This window comes from Oryctolagus cuniculus, chromosome 17 (genome assembly GCF_051225735.1).
Source record: "Oryctolagus cuniculus isolate XC-2025 breed Fujian yellow rabbit chromosome 17, ASM5122573v1, whole genome shotgun sequence".
Lineage (NCBI taxonomy): Eukaryota > Metazoa > Chordata > Mammalia > Lagomorpha > Leporidae > Oryctolagus > Oryctolagus cuniculus.
The window spans coordinates 38,288,319-38,305,167 of NC_142883.1; the positions used below are offsets into that span (position 1 = coordinate 38,288,319).

General features: G+C 43.8%; 1 protein-coding gene across 2 annotated transcripts in view; it reads right to left on the reverse strand.

The window, feature by feature from the left end:
* Positions 1–16,180, reverse strand: part of DDX52 (DExD-box helicase 52) — a 32,931-nt gene extending 16,751 nt beyond the window's left edge. For both annotated transcript variants that reach the window (XR_016223826.1, XM_002719247.6), the window contains exons 1-7: positions 15,983–16,180; positions 14,447–14,645; positions 7,505–7,635; positions 6,216–6,401; positions 4,215–4,358; positions 2,734–2,845; positions 707–779 (exon numbers count right to left, since the gene is read on the reverse strand). Coding sequence is in view for 1 of the 2 variants with exons in the window: in XM_002719247.6 (XP_002719293.1) it covers positions 707–779; positions 2,734–2,845; positions 4,215–4,358; positions 6,216–6,401; positions 7,505–7,635; positions 14,447–14,645; positions 15,983–16,069 (932 nt within the window). In the remaining variant the exon portion in view is untranslated. The remainder of the gene's footprint in view (positions 1–706; positions 780–2,733; positions 2,846–4,214; positions 4,359–6,215; positions 6,402–7,504; positions 7,636–14,446; positions 14,646–15,982) is intronic.
* Between the last annotated feature and the right edge of the window lie 669 nt (positions 16,181–16,849).

Sequence of the window (16,849 nt, forward strand, 5' to 3'; positions counted from 1 at the left end):
CAGTCAGACTAGGATGCTGCTTCTCAGATCTTTTATCAAACCAGAAAAAGGTATACAAATAAGCAGGAATGGGGCTGGCACTGTGGCATAGAGGTGAAGCCTCTGCCTGTATGTCAGCAACCCATACGGGCAAGGGTTCAAATCCTGGCTACTCCACTTCCTTGCTAACGTGCCTGAAAAGCAGTGGAAGATGGCCCAGTGCTTGGGCCCCTGGACCCACACAGGAGCCCTGGAAGAAGTTCCTGGCTTTGGATCAGTCCAGCTCCAGCCACTGTGGCCTTTTGGGAGTGAACCAGCAGATGGAAGATCTTTCTCTCTGTCTGTCCTTCTATCTGTGCCTTTCAAATAAATAAATGAATCTGAAGACAAATGGAACTCAATATACCTATTCTATTAGTCTCAAAAATATGAGGTTCCACTGTAGCAACAGAGCTTAGCATACACCTCATGAACTCCATCACTACTGCTGAAAGATGCCAAAAGCTCTAGGGGAACTTTGTGTTCACTGCTTATCAGAATGTGTAACTTTCTTCCAGACCAGATAGTTATTTTTCCTATGAGTTTAATGAGAAAAATTATTCTTAGCATCAACAATGGCAGAAGTTGGGAAACTGCAAGCTCGAAAAGATACTAATACAAGCAACTGAGGACAAAATACAATCAACCAAATGAATAGCACATACAAAAGGCATTTTATTTTCTGTACCTTGTTAAGTCTATTCCTGGTGGATCTTGCTTTAATAAGTAGATTAGTCGATTTGGAGTAGTCACAAGAATATCTGCAAGAAGAACAAATGGTAGAAATTAGACTTATCCTTCTTGAACTATGGAATTAAATCTCCTGAATTTCAGTTAATGACCTCAATGGGAATGGGAGGGTGGAGTTATATTCACTAGCAAACCCCACAAAAATTTTTCCCTAAGCTAATACACAGGTTTTTCTCTCTTTATAAAAAAAGATTTATTTACTTATTTATTCAAGAGGTAGAGTTACAGAAAGAGGAAGAGACAGAGAGAAAGGTCTTCCACCCACTAAAACTGGACTGATCCAAAGCCAGGAGCCAGGCACTTCTTCTGAGTCTCCCATGCAGTTACAGGGGCCAAGGCACTTGGGCCATCTTCCACTATCTTTCCGGGCCATAGCAGAGAGCTGGATCGGAAGGGGAACAGCTGGGACTTGAACCGGCACCCATATGGTATGTCGGCACCACAGGCAGTGGCTTTACCCACTATGCCACAGCGCTGGCCCCTACATAGGTTTTCTTCATCCATCACAGCACAGTACTAAATCCCTTCCCTCCTTTTATTATACTGGAGCAGCCTTTCTCAACTTCTGAAGAATACTACATAATTCCAAAATTCAATTTCAAACTTATTTTCCCCAAGAAAATTCTTTTTTTAAGGTTTATTTTCTTTATTTGATAGGCAGAGTTAGAGAGAGGGACAGACTAAGAGAGAGAAATCTTCCACCCGGGGGTTCACTCTCCAAATGGCTACAACGGCCAGAGTTGGGCCAGACCAAAGTCAGGACCTCCATCTCAGTCATCCACATGGGCGCAGGAGCCCAAGGACTTTGGTCAACCTCCAATACATTCCCAGGTCATTAGCAGGAAGCTGGATTGGAAGTGAAACAGCTGGGACTTGTACCAGAACCCATTTGGGATGCTGACACTACAGGCGGCAATTTTATTCACTATGCCACAGCGCCAACTCCAAAAATTCTCTTTAAATTAGGGGTGGGGAACCTTTCTTCTGACAAGGGTCATTTTAACATCATCAATGAGCCATACAAAAGTATCGACTTAAAAATTAGCCTGCCACAGACAACATTTTTTTTTTTTTTTGGTAAAGATTTATTTTATTTGAAAGGCAGAATTAGAAAGAGAGGAAGAAACAGAGAGGGAGAGATCTTCCATCCATTGCTTCACTCCCCACATGGCTGCAACAGCAGAGGCTGGGCCAAGAGCTTCATCTGGGTCTCTCATGTGGGTGTAGGAGCCCAAGCACTAAGGCCATCTTCAGCTGCTTTCCCAGGCACATTAGCAGAAAGGTGGATTGGAGTGGAGCAGCTGGGACTCGAATCGGCACCCATATGGGATGCTAGCACCACAGACTGTTTAACCTCGTGCACTGCCCTCCCTAGACTTAATTATTTCAAGTCCCACCAATGGTTACCTTGGCAGGACCAGACCAAAGGACTTCACAGGCATCATATGATAGCCTGTGGGACAGACATCATGCCCCACCTCCAGCTTTAATGAAACTTTACTCAGAAGATGGAATTAGATTTGCTGGTTGATAAGAGGGTAAGGACGTCAGCCATTCTTATCTGCCAATGCGTTTCTATGGCAGATTTGAAATCAACAGTATAATGCATGGTTTCTCAACCTTGGCAGTTGATCATTGGGGCCAGATAATTCTTGGTTGTAGGGGGCTGTCTTAGGTACTGTCAGATATTTAACAGCATGCCTGGGCTCTGACCAGTTGTGACACTTCAGGTATATCCAAATATTACCTAATCTCTCTGTGGTAGAGGGTGGGAAGCAAAATTGTCTCCAGCTGAGAACCTCTGGGAAGCTACTGGGTAGAGCAGGGGAGGGGAAGGGATTTCTCGTAGCTTCTCTAACAATCAAAGTGATTCTCGGTACATATATGGCTCTTACATGGCAACTAGAATATTCATTATTTTTTAACTCCCTTTTATGGTCTACATCCCAAGCATGAACTCCTTACCAAACTTCTTAGATGATTTAGGCCCAAATTTCTTGGCTGCCTCTGCTGCTTTGTGGATCATGTGTATCCTGAATCCTGTTCCCTCAGAGATTTTAATTAACTCTCGGTGAATCTAAAACAGAAAATGATAAAAACACAAGCTGCTAAGATATATGGGTAATATGTACATTCTCTTTCACATTAATAAAATAAATCTATTATCAACCCATGAGTATCAGAAATTAAACCTACAATAAACTGTAGATTAACCTGCTATCTCAGTATCTTAGAACTTCAAAGCCTAACAGAATCTGGTAGATTCTTTCAGGTCTAGTAAATTAGTTCCAAGAGATAAAACTAATATTGTTTCAATGTGTTACACGTGGTTTTAGGATACAATACTATGATAAGGGCCGGCGCCACAGCTCACTAGGCTAATCCTCCACCTGAGGTGCCGGCACACCGGGTTCTAGTCCCGGTCGGGGCGCCGGATTCTGTCCTGGTTGCCCCTCTTCCAGGCCAGCTCTCTCGTGGCCAGGGAGTGCAGTGGAGGATGGCCCAAGTGCTTGGGCCCTGCACCTGCATCGGAGACCAGGAGGAGGCACCTGGCTCCTGGCTTCGGATCAGCACAGTGCACCAGCCGCAGTGCGCCAGCCACTGCGGCCATTGGAGGGTAAACCAACGGCAAAGGAAGACCTTTCTCTCTCTCTCTCTCACTGTCCACTCTGCCTGTCAAAAAAAAAAACAAAAACAAAAAAAACAAAAAAAACAAAAAACTATGATACGACTACTTGGCACTTGACATATTTTTCAAGTTAAGCACCACAGGAGGATGGAGCAGATCCTTGTAGTTTGACTTTCTCAAAAACTGAGACGAGGGGCCAGCACTGTGATGTAGCAGGTTAAGCCTTCGCCTGCAATGTTGGCATCCCAAATAGGTGTCAGTTCAAGTCCCTGCGGCTCCACTTTTCGATCCAGGTCCCTGTTAAGGCACCTGGGAAAGCAAAAGATGGCTCAAGTATTTGGGCCCCTGCAACCATGTGGGAGAGAAAACTGGAAGAAGCTCCTGGCTTTTGTCTGTCCTAATCCTGGCCATTGTGGCCATTTGGGAAATGAACCAGTGGATGGAAGAACTCTTTCTCACCATCTGTCTCTTTCTCTTTCAAATAAATAAATAAATCTTTAAACACCCCCCCAAAACACCCGAGATGAGGCTTCATTTTTCCAAGGGAAGAAAAGAAATTTTAGAGAGGAACGACTATATCACAGTAGCCTTTCAACTTCAAGGGGCATAGAGCAGTTATTACAGTTATGAATACGAAAATGTTTTAGAAAATCATACAAAGACTTCAAAGATTAGCCCACATGCAACAATATACAGAGCACTGTGCTTTGCATGCCACACCTGACCATGACAAAAGACACAGTTTTATCTTCTTTAAATAAGAAAGATCACTGAAGCAGATACCAAATGCATTCTGTTCAAATGTTGGAAGTCATACCTGGCTGGCAAGTTCTCGTGTTGGGGATATAATCAGGGCTCGGAAGCCTTTATTTGTGGGCTGTTTCAGATGCATTAAAATAGGAATGCTAAAAGCCAAAGTCTTCCCAGATCCAGTAGGTGCAGAGGCCAGAAGTTCCCGACCCTAAAAACACAGAGTGTAAGTATTTCTTCCACATTTGCTTTTGTAACACCATCTATCTCGGCCACCACAAGCCCAATAGTGTTTCAGGATATTGCCCCTGAAGTCCATTTGACTAAGCAGAAAAAGTGGATAACCAAAACCAAGGATAATTCACAACCTCAATTTATGCCCACTACGTCCATTTCTCTTTGCCACTAAAGTATTTGATCAAAGCAAAATTACAAAGCCAACTTTTTGTTCTTATATTTGTACTGTTCAATCCCCAGGGAAGGTTTTGTTAAGTAACAGAATGGCTGATGTTAAAAAAAATAAAAGACCTGAGTGACAGAGTGATTTATGAATGACAATCTTTCAAAAGGCATTGTGAATTTTGAAGCTTTAAGCTAAAGGCATGATAGAAACCTTACATGAAAACTAAAAGCAAATTTACAATGATAGGAGTCAACAATGCTATTCAAATGTATGAATGTATTCTCATTTCAGTTATCAAAGACAATGAAAAACATTGGTGTACGTGAAAAGCTAATCCATATCCTCTGGTTACCGGAACCAAAGGCCACCTTGCTATGTGGCTGGAGGGAAGTCAGCTCCCCTGGTTACGAAACACATCTCCATCTCATAATTTTTTTTTTTTTAAATTTATGTGACAGGTAGAGAGTTACAGACAGTGAGAGACAGAGAGAAAGGTCTTCCTTCCATTGGTTCACTCCCCAAATGGCCGCTACGGCAGGCGCTGCGCCGATCCGAAGCCAGGAGCCAGGTACCTCTTCCTGGTCTCCCGCATGGGTGCAGGGGTCCAAGCACCTGGGCCATCCTCCACTGCCCTCCCGGGCCACTGCAGAGAGCTGGACTGGAAGAGTAGCAACGGGGACTAGAACCCAGAGCCCATATGGGATGCCGGCGCCGCAGGTGGAGGATTAACCAAGTGTGCCACAGCGCCAGCCCCAACATCTCATAAAAATTTAATTTCTGAGGCTGGCGTTGTGGTGCAGCAGGTTAAGCTGTCACTTGCAACGTGGGCATCCCATATGGATGCCAGTTCGTATCCAGGCTGCTCCACTTCCAATTCAGCTCCCCACTAATGGCCTGGGAAAAGTGGCAAAAGAAGGCCCAAGTATCTGGGCTCCTGCCACTCCATGGGAAACGAGATGAAGCTTCTGGCTCCTGCCTTGGCCTGGCCCAGCCCTGGCACTGCAGGAATCTGGGAAGTGAACCAGCAATTGAAAGATCTTTTTCAGTCTCTCTCTCTGTAACTCTTTAAAATAAATAAATCTTAAAAAGTCCTTAATTTCTAAAAATCTAAATTAATCCATATCTTTAAGTTGGGGTGGGGGGAACTAAGTTCACTTATACACAAGACTTTAAGAAAGCATTTATATTTCTGAAATAGTTTTCTGGGCAACAGAAATCAAATCAACAATGTAAAAACAAAACATGGTCTTCATCCTCAGAGGGCTTACACCCTAGCAAAATGTAAAGAAGATAAAAATATAATTGGTACAGATACATACTCAGTAATGTAGAGAGTAAGATCAATGTTGCAAAAACAAACAAACAAACAAACAAAAAAACCCAAAAAACAAAACACCACAGAAAACAAAAAATCCACACCAAGTACCATGGAGAACTGGGGGTGGGAAGGAAAAGGGTGTTGATAAGTGAAAAGATCATATGTAATGGTAGTGCTCGAGATCGGCTTTATGGGGGCACAGGCGTTTGAAACGGAATTTAAAAGCAAGTAAAAGTCTTTAGCAGGGGAGATAAGGTAGAAGAGAATTTCAAGGAGGAACGGAAGAGAAGGGGCAAACATACTCGCATACAGCAAAGATTATAAGCATTCTAGCCCTTTATACTTACATGCAGCATAACTGGAATGGCTTGCATTTGGATTGGTGTAGGCATTTGGAAGCCTGCATCTAGAATGTTCTGAAGCAGTTGAGAATTGATTTTATATTCCTGATCAAGTTGCTGAAATGTAGTAATTGGGTCAGGAAGATCAGTTCCTTGGACGTGAATTTTGTGTTTATTCCGGACGAAGTTTATCTGAAAAGTGAAGTAAAGGAGCCACCATGAAGAAGGCCAAATAAAAATATTTCCAGCTGGGAAAGCAGTAGAAGACGTCTCAGGTCCTTGGGCCCCTGCACCCACGTGGGAGACCTGGAAGAAGCTCCTGGCTCCGGCCATTGCAGCCAACTGGGGAGAGGACCACTGGATGGAAGATCTCGCTCTCTCTATCTCTGACTTTTAAATAAATAAAGATGAACATATTTTCAGAAGTTGTAGAATATCTTGACAATTTGTAGGATAAGCTTCAGTGGCATATGAAACTTCCTGCTTAAATCCAAGCCCCCAAACACCACAGCTATTAGGGGTAATTCATGCTGACTCACACCTTTCTAACAACGAAACCTATCAATCTATGCTTTCTTTGCATTAATGTGTCACTACCATAGTCTAAAGTAACCATCATACATAGACTTCTGGAAGGCAGGCACTCTCTTTCCTTTGTATGATCCTTAAACAAGGGCCAATTGCTTTTTGATGATGTACCCTAAAACTCTACATATTAAAATTGAGTACAAAGAGGAGTACGGAAGTGCTGTATTTGTTGGTTTCCCCATTCTTTGGTCCAAAGACAGACAAACACTAGCCGCTGAACAAACCTCTCCAGCAATATGGCAGGTGTACAGCAGACATGACAACAGTATATCTGCTGTTTCTTCTATATCCTACATCCCTTATTCCCAAGTTATAACAATAGTTTGTTTTTTTTTTTTTTAATAATTTTAACCCTCTAATCCCTCTCAGAGGAAATTCTTCTAAACCCATAAGTTCAAGAAAAAGGAAGCCAAATCATGTTTACAAAGAGAGTCAGACATTTGAAAATTTTCATTCTAAACACATTGTTAACCTTGAAACTTGAGTAGATCAGGACATTTATATTTGTGTGTCTTATTTTAGTTTTAAACTGTTAAGCCACGGTACAAATGCCTACTTTTTCATTAAAGTAAAATCTAAACAAATACAATTAATCTTCTAATTTAACAAAACAATACATATTCACTTTACCAAAAGAATAGCCCAAGTCCAGTGAAAATGTCAGCGAGTCAAAAACACGGATGTTTAAAGCTGAGCATTTTGCTGACCTTTTCCTTTCTGAGATGCTCCAATTTTCCTGAGGTTAGTTTAGTGTGCCCTTTACTTTTCGTATCTTCAATCTTTGCTTCCACAGACGAGGTCCACTGGATAGTAGTGCCTTCTTCTTGCAAAGTAATTTCTAAAATATATTGTAAAACGTTAAAAGATTTTAAATGCAACAGTTTTGGGTATAGCAAATGGGTCACACCTTCATATCAAACAAAAGAGAAAGTACTAACTGATGCACTACACAAGAAGAAGCAATTGGAAGTACAAGAATTAGAAATGGAGAGGCAAGCTCTGTGTCGGTACAACGAGAGCTCAAAAGCTCATTCCGTGGCTTTTGTTGGTGGGTTCTGTTGCAGAGCATGGGGCTGACTACACGCGAAAACAACAGGCAATTAACCACTTGAATAACAGAGATTTCAGTGAAGCAGACAGCTTCTCCACATCCAAACAAGTAGCTAAAAAGTAAATATGGTGAAAGAAAGATCCCCTTAACAATAGCAATGAACAATTCCAACACTCAGTGCTCCTCAATACTATAAAGACAGCAATTCACCCTCAATCTGTAAGTAGCACTAATTCAGCTAAACGACAGGATTGTTTTGGTGACTGGAAGAAGTGATTTTAAGGTCTCTATGAGAGAGTCAATATGTAAGGCTAACTTCTGAGTAATGAGCAAAGACTGGTTTTTCAACTTCAGTGAGGCATAGACAACATACAATAAACTACAGACATTTTAAAGCACAAGTTCAATGAGTTCTAACATATTCACGTTATTTATGGAGTTCTACACCCATATTTAAGGTTGTTTCTGCCAACTCTCCAAATTTCTTCGTGGCCTCTTTAAGTAGTCAAAATCTGGAGATAGCCGAGTAGTGGCTGCCAGGGACTCGGGGTGGTGAGGAATGGCTCGTTACTGGTAAGGCCCGCAAAATCATTTGGTCTGGCCCTGCCAGGGAAACTGCAGACAGGACTCGAAATTCAATAAATCTACAGCAGGCTAATTTTTAAGCTGATCATTTTTAATGGCCCATTAATGATGCTATCAATAAAATGGTCCTTGGCAGAAAAAAAGGTTCCCCACTGCTGGTTGAATGGGTACAGAATTGTAGTTTTACAAGAGAAAAAGAACTCTGGAGACGGCTGGTGGCAATGACTGAACAGCTTTGACTATATATATCTAAACCACTGAACTGCACACCTAAATGGTTAATTTGTAACTTTCGTGTATCTTACCACATACAAACAAAACTACCAAAGAAACTACTAAATGTCACTATGAATAGCCAAGCAAGAGGAAAAACATCCAGTCTTAATCTATTCATAAAATGTCAAAAACATGCAAAACTAAAGTAGTGTTTAGGGATATATACTTATAAAATATAAGGCAAGGAAAAAAATCCCTAGGCAACCACCAATCTGATTTTCACTATAGATTAGTTTGTCTTTTCTGGAATTTTACAGGAATGGAATCATATAGTATATATGAATTTTAGTCTGGTTTCTTTCACTCAAGATAATTATTTTGAGATTTATCCAGGTTATAGCACCAATAAATTCACATTAAAAAAAATTTTATTTATTTGAAAGGCAGAGAGCTACAAAGAGAGAAAGATCTTCCATCTTCTGGTTCCTTTCCCTAAATGGTCGCAACAGCCAGGTCAGGGCCAGGCCCAAGGCAGGGGCCTGAAACACCTTCCTGGTCTTAAATGTGGGTGGCAGAGCCCCAAGCACGTGGGCCATCTTTCATTGCCTTCCCAGGCTTGTTAGCAAGAAGCTGGATCACAAGCGGAGCAGCTGGGACTCAAATCAGCACTGATATGGGATGCCAGCATTGCAAGCAGTGACTTGACCAGCTGTGCCACAACCCAGGCCTTAAACTTTATATTTTATTACTAGGTAGTATTCCAGTATGGTTATATAATCTGTTTATCCTTCACCCCCTAAGGACATTTGGTTCATTTCCACTTTTTTAGCTATTATAAATCAAGTTGCTATGAACAACTGATGACAAATTTTCCTAAAGATGAATGTTTTCCTTTCTCTGGGGTAAATATCTGAGTTGAATGGGTGGGTAACATGGTGAGTGAGTGGTTAACCCTCCAAAAAACAATTTCAAATTGTTTTCCAAAGTAGTTGTACCATCTGACCATTAAAGTGAAAGCTTTATTCTGTATATTCCTGGTCAACACTTGGTATAATCAGTCTTTTTATCTGTACCATTTTAATGACTATGTAGTAGTATTCTATTGTGGTTTAAATTTGCCTGATGATGCTGAATCTTATGTGCTTATTCCCATATGTGTATCATTTTAGGTAAGTGGCTGTAAACCCTATTATGTTTGATATACATGTTATGGATTTTTTTTCCATATTTGTGGCTCACTTTTTCATTTTCTTAATGCTATCTAAAAACAAAAATTTTTAATTTTGATACAGTTCAATATACTAAATTTTTTTTTTTCATGGTTTGTGCTTTTTTTTTTAAGAAACATTTGTGTACTTCAAAGTCACAAAGATTGTTTTTCCTATGTTTTCTTCTAGAAGTTGTATAGCTTTAGATTTTGCATTTCAGTCTGAATCATTTCAAGTTAATTTTTGCTTATACTGTAGTGTGAAGCAAAAAATGTGGTTCATTTTTTCCCATCAGGATTGAATACTTTTTTTTTTTAAAGATGGTGCTTGGGCTGGCGCCGTGGTTCACTAGGCTAATCCTCCACCTTGCGGCGCCGACACACCAGGTTCTAGTCCCGGTCGGGGCACCGGATACTGTCCCGGTTGCCCCTCTTCCAGGCCAACTCTCTGCTGTGGCCTGGGAGTGCAGTGGAGGATGGCCCAAGTCCTTGGGCCCTGCACCCCATGGGAGACCAGGATAAGTACCTGGCTCCTGCCATCAGATCAGTGCGGTGTGCCGGCCGCAGCGTGCCGGCCGCAGCGTGCCGGCCGCAGCGGCCATTGGAGGGTGAACCAACGGCAAAGGAAGACCTTTCTCTCTGTCTCTCTCTCTCACTGCCCACTCTGTCAAAAAAAAAAAAAAAAAAAAAAAAAAAATTTAAAGATGGTGCTTGTGGGGCTGGTGCCATGGCACACTACATTAATCCTCCACCTACGGCACTGGCATCCCATATAGGCGCCAGTTCTAATCCCGGTTGATTAATCCTCCACCTGCGGCGCCAGTTCTAATCCCGGTTGCCCCTCTTCCAGTCCAGCTCTCTGCTGTGACCAGGGAGTGCAGTGGAGGATGGCCCAAGTGCTTGGGCCCTGCACCCATGTGGGAGACCAGGAAGAAGCTCCTGGCTCCTGGCTCCGGACAGGCGTAGCTCCGGCTGTTGTGGCCACTTGAGGAGTGAACCAACGGAAGGAAGATCTTTCTCTCTGTGTCTCTCTCACTGTCTGTAACTCTGCCTGTCAAATAAAAATCTTAAAAAAAAAAAAGATGGTGCTTGTATTTCTTTCTTTTTCTTTTCTTTAAGATTTATTTATTTCAAAGTCAGAGTTACACAGAAGGAAAGGCAGAGGGAGACAGAGAACTTCCATCTGTTCACTCCCCAAATGGTTGCAAGTCAGGGCTGGGCCAGCCCAAAGCCAGAGTCAGGAGCTTCATTGAGGTCTCTCACATGGGTGCAGGGGACCAAGCACTTAGCCATCCTCTGCTGCCTTTCCTAGGTGCATAAGCAGGCAGCTGGATAGGAAGTGGAGTATCCAGGACTCGAACTGGCGTCCATATGGGATGCTGGTCTGCAGATGGCAACTTTACTTGCTACGTCACAGCAATGAATCCTGTATTTCAGTTTTTAAAAAGTATTTGTTTTATTTGAAAGACAGAGTTACAGAGAGAGAGAGAGAGAGAGAGAGAGAGAGAGAGAGAGAGATTCCATCCATAAGTTCACTCTCCAAAAGCCTATGGTAGATGGGTCTGGATCAGACAGAATCTAGGAGCTCAGCTGGAATTTTAATTGGGCTACTGATTATGTCAATCACTTGAGGGAGAAAACAGTTGGCCAGGAACCGGCACTGTGGCATAACAGGTAAAGCTGCCAATTGCAACACCAGCATCCCATATGGGTGCCAGTTCCAGTCCTGGCTTCTCCACTTCCTATCCAGCTCCCTGCCAAGGCACCTGGGAAAGCAGCAGAAGATGGCCCAAGTACTTGGGCCTCTGCACCCATGTGGGAGACCTGGAAAAAGCTCCTGGCTCCTGGTTTCGGCCTGGCACTGCCTGGCCAGCACAGTCATTTGAGGAGTAAACCAGCAGATGGTGATCTTTCTCTCTAACTCTTTCAAATAAACAAAAAATTCAACCAAACAAAAAATAGCTGTCCAACTGATAAAAATGGTATGCTTCCTCATGATACTGGATTTTTTTTCCCCCAAATACTGTAAGGCACAGTAATTAAAACAAGCTAGTACTGGTATACAAATACAATCTTAAAACAGGAAAGAGCCTAGAGATGAACCTGAATGCACATGGGAAATAAAGTTATAATAAAAGTTGCTTTAAATCCAATAGGAAAGATGGATTATTAACATAAAATACTAGCACAATTATTTAGTGTCTGGAAGAATTTTAAATCAGTCCTCTATTCACTATTTATACCAAATAAAATCTTGTAAGAGGGGCTGGTGTCATGGTGTAGCAAATTAACCAGCCACCTATGACACTGGCATCCCATATGGGCACCAGTTCAAGTCCTGGCTGCTCTACTTCCTATCCAGATTCCTGCTAATGTGCCTGGGGAAGGAGTATAAGATGGCCCAAGTTCATGGGCCCCTGCACCTGTGAGGGAGACCCAGAGGAGACTCCTGGCTCCTGGTTCCTGGCTTCGGACTGGCCCCGCTCTGGCAGATGTGGCCTTTTAGGGAGTGAACCAGCAGATGCAAGATCTCTCTCCGTGTCTCCCTCTCTCTCTGTAACTCTACCTTTCAAACAAATAAATAAATAAAATAGTTTAAAAAATAATAATGTGTATTTTTAATGAGCTTTTTGAAGCTCCCTTCTGTATCATGGATCTATGGTCTACACCCATTTGCTGCCATATGGTTACGGTTTATACCTGTGTACTTCTGGCTGCCTAACATTTGAATCCTTTTCCTAAGCCTGTGGCATGTCTTTCTTACTAATCTTGATGGAAGGTTTTATCAAACTTCCTTGTAGTCAGAGAAGAATTAGTTTAATTGCAACACAATAACAGCAAAAGCATGGAAATCAAGTTGATGCCCACCACATCTGAACCTGTCCAATTGATCGTGGCCCTCCCTTACAATGCAGGATGGGATACTACACAGTGTCACAATGAACAATGAAGTGCACTTCCTGCTGCTTTCAGTCTCTAAGATATACTGTTTTTAGCATCGAGGTCCAGGGGGTTAAGCCACTACTTGCGAAGCTGGCCTCCCACATTGGAGTGCCAGTGTGAGCTTCCCCTTCAGCTGGAGAAGGCCATGGAAGATGGTCTGAGTACCAGCAGATAGACGCTCTCTCTCTGCCTCTTTCAAATAAAAATACTTTTTTTTTTTTTTAAGTAGAGGAGGGGTGCTGGTGTTGTGGCATTGCGGGTAAAGCCTCTGCCTGCAGTGCCGGAATCCCATGAGTGCCAGTTTGAGACCCAGCTGCTCCACTTCTGATTGAGCTCCTTGCTAATGCACCTGGAAAAACAGGAGGATGGCCCAAGTGTTGGGCCCCTGCACCCAGTGGCAGACCCGGAAGACGCTCCTGGCTTCTGCCTTGGGACCAGCACAGCTTCAGCCGCTGCAGCCATTTGGGGAGTAAACCAGTGGATGGAAGACCTCTCTAACTTTCAAATAAAAGAAACAAATCTTTAAAAAACAGAGGTGAAAGGGAGAGTTCACAAATAGAATATAAAGTATTCACGTTTATGAACATACATAGAGTATTCCTAATTTTTTAAGTGAAGCATAAATACATATAAATAGAATAGCTCTAGAAAAATAATAAAGAGGCCGGCGCCACAGCTCACAGGCTAATCCTCCACCTGAGGCACCGGCACCCAGGGTTCTGGTCCCAGTTGCTCCTCTTCTACTGTGGCCCGGGAGTGCAGTGGAGGATGGCCCAGGTCCTTGGGCTCTGCACCCGCATGGGAGACCAGGAGGAAGCACCTGGCTCCTGGCTTTGGATCGGCGCAGTGCACCGGCCGTGGCAGCCATTTGGGGGGGTGAACCAATGGAAGGCCTTTCTCTCTGTCTCTCTCTCTCTCACTGTCTAACTCTGCCTGTCCAAAATAATAATAATAATAATAATAATAATAAAGAAATTAATAAGAGTTACTGCCTCTCAAGAAATAGTGGACTGGCAACAAGGAGTGGGAAGGAAATTTACTTTTTATCATTCTTAAGTATTTACGCAATAAAAGGCAAATGACTAGGCAGTTTAGTAGATATAAAATATAAAAAGACAAATACTCCTATAGTACAGTATAAAGGACACATACACATACATGTAAATCCTGAGAAAAATAGGCAAAGAACAGACAACACAGCAAAGTTGAAATGTAGCTGTCCAGTAGAGTGTATGACAAGATGCTCAACCTCCCCGGCTATCAACAAAATGCAAATAAAAATGTTTCATTCATTAGACTGGCAAAAAAACTATACAACAATCAAACCCAGCAGTGACAAAGGAACAGGAAGTCATTTTGTAGTAACTATTCAAACAAACAAGTGTGCACACCTGTTCACCAAGTGATTCCGCTCTGGGGATGCTATTCTACAGACACAACAGTACCTGGATAACAGGTTATAAGCACCTGTTACGTAGCAATATTTATAATGGCAAGTATCTGGGAACAATCCAAATGCCTTCAACTGATGAGTGACTTTATATTGTTTTGACTCAAACTGTATGCTTGTATCACCAATTTAGTTGAAGAAAACATAATAGAAATCAGATTCTATTAAAAAAAAAAAAAAAGAAATCAGATTCTAACCTGAATCCACCTTCTTCCTCTTTTTCTTGTTCTGTTCCCGCTTCCCTTCCATGTGGGTGGCTGCTTCTTTCTCCTCATCCTGGAGCTGCCCATGTGTCTGTGAAGCTGCGCACTCACCTGGGACAGCCTTCTTATTTCCAAAGAAGTCCAGTCCCTGCAGCACCTCTGAAGAATCAAAGTCGCATTTCCTTTTCCCTATCTGAAACCCAAAAAAATTTAACATGAAACCTGACAGAACAGCACTGCTTTCATCCAAGCAGGATTGGCAGTAAGGGCTTGGGTCCAGCGACTCTCCCTTTCACCAAATACTTTTCCCGCAGACAATGTGTTTGGGCAAAGGCAATCCAAAGACGTCCTTCCTGATCTTGTAACAGTAACTGTAATAATCATGGCAGCGGTGAATCCTTACACAACTACCTGCTTACTGTGTGTTACACAGATTCCTAAGTACGGTAGAGCATATTAAATCACTTCATCCTTACAACGGTGCTACCAGGCAAACGGCAGCATCACGGACTGGAAAACAGAGGCACTGGGAGGTCAAATAACCAAGGTCTCAAAATTTTTTTTCTTTTTCTTTTTCTTTCTTTCTTTTTTTTTGACAGGCAGAGTGGACACTGAGAAAGAGACAGAGGGAAAGGTCTTCCTTTGCCGTTGGTTCACCCTCCAATGGCCGCCGCGGCCGGTGCACCGCGCTGATCCGATGGCAGGAGCCAGGTGCTTCTCCTGGTCTCCCATGGGGTGCAGGGCCCAAGCACCTGGGCCATCCTTCACTGCACTCCTGGGCCACAGCAGAGAGCTGGCCTGGAAGAGGGGCAACCCGGACAGAATCCGGCGCCCCGACCGGGACTAGAACCCGGTGTGCTGGCGCCGCAAGGCGGAGGATTAGCCTAGTGAGCCGTGGCGCCGGCCCTTAGGTCTCAAAATTAATAACTGCCAGACGCAGCATTTGGACCCACACAATCTGGTTCGAAAGAAGAAAGTACATGATGCACCAATATTAATAATAATAAATGAACCAGGTCCCTGGCTCCTAATGCCAGGGCTGACAACATCTTCTGACTTTTCCCGATTTATCTACCACTCCCGCGACCCAAGGTAAATCGCTCCTCCCACCGGTTACTGAGCACGCTGGGGGCCGGGGGTGGAGCAGTGACAACAGCCAAGCCCAGTACAGCCACGTGCACGCCGAGCCCAGCCCAGCCCGGGTATTCTCCATTTTCAGTTGTATCCCGTTTCAAAGTTCCTTTCCATCAGTTTTACAGAAAACAGTTCCTTTTGAAAGTACTCGAAGTTTGCTTGGAATAAACTAAGAAGAAAGACGGGTGAGACTCCGCTGCGAGGCTCAGCTAAGTCTGCCGACAGTTCGTTCATTCCTCTCGAGTCGGCCAGGGTTGCGGGAAAACTAAACCCGAAAGGAGAGAAACCGCCCCAAAGGTGGTCGCAGCAGGCTCGGGGTCTCCCGAGGGCCACCGACCCCTTCTCGCGCGAAGCTCCTTCTCTGCGTCTACGGTCTACGTGCCCCGCGCACAGTACCTGGAATCGGGCTGCGTCCGCCGAGAAGCGTCTCACGTCGAATTTGGCCCCTGCACCGAGCCGGCGAAAGAGATCGTGGACATCCATCTTTACCCAGAACGCTCCACGGTCGCGCGGCGCCTGCGCAGATGACTTCTTCTCCGCCCAACGCCGGCTGGGACGGAAGTGGCTCCGGGAGGCGGGGTTGGCTCGTTCTCAGTCCGTGGAGGCTTGTGATTGCATAGTTTCTCGTTATTTATAACCTTGAAAGACATTTTTATCAATATCTCTCTATGCCATGCACTTTTTTGGACTTTTAAGAATATTTTTGGGGCCGGGGCTGTGGAGTAGCAGGTAAAGCCGCTGCCTGCAGTGCCGGCATCCCATGTGGGTGCCAGTTCAAGTCCTGGCTGCTCCACTTCCAATCCAGCTCCTTGCTATGGCCTGGGAAAGCAGAAGATGACCCAGGTTCTTGGGCTCCTGCATCCACGTGGGAGACCCGGAGGAAGCTCCTGGCTCCAGGCTTCCAATCAGGGCAGCTCCAGCCCTTGTGGCCAATTGGGGAGTGATGGAAGACCTCTCTCTCTCTCTCTCTCTCTCTTTCTGTAACTCTGTCTTTCAAATAAATAAGTAAATCTTTAAAAAAAGGAAGAAGAAGAAGACGACTTTGGAGGGCCAACGCCGGGCCTTATAAGGTTAAGCCTCTGCCTGCAATGTCGGCTCCCTACTAATGTGCCTGGGAAAGCAGCAGGAAGATGGTTCAAGACCTTGGGCCCCTGCACCCACTTTGGAGATAAGCTCCTGGCTCCTGGCTTCTGGCTGGCCCAGCCCCTGCATTGGGGGCCATTTGGGGAGTGAACTAGATAAAGAAAATTCATTCATTCATTC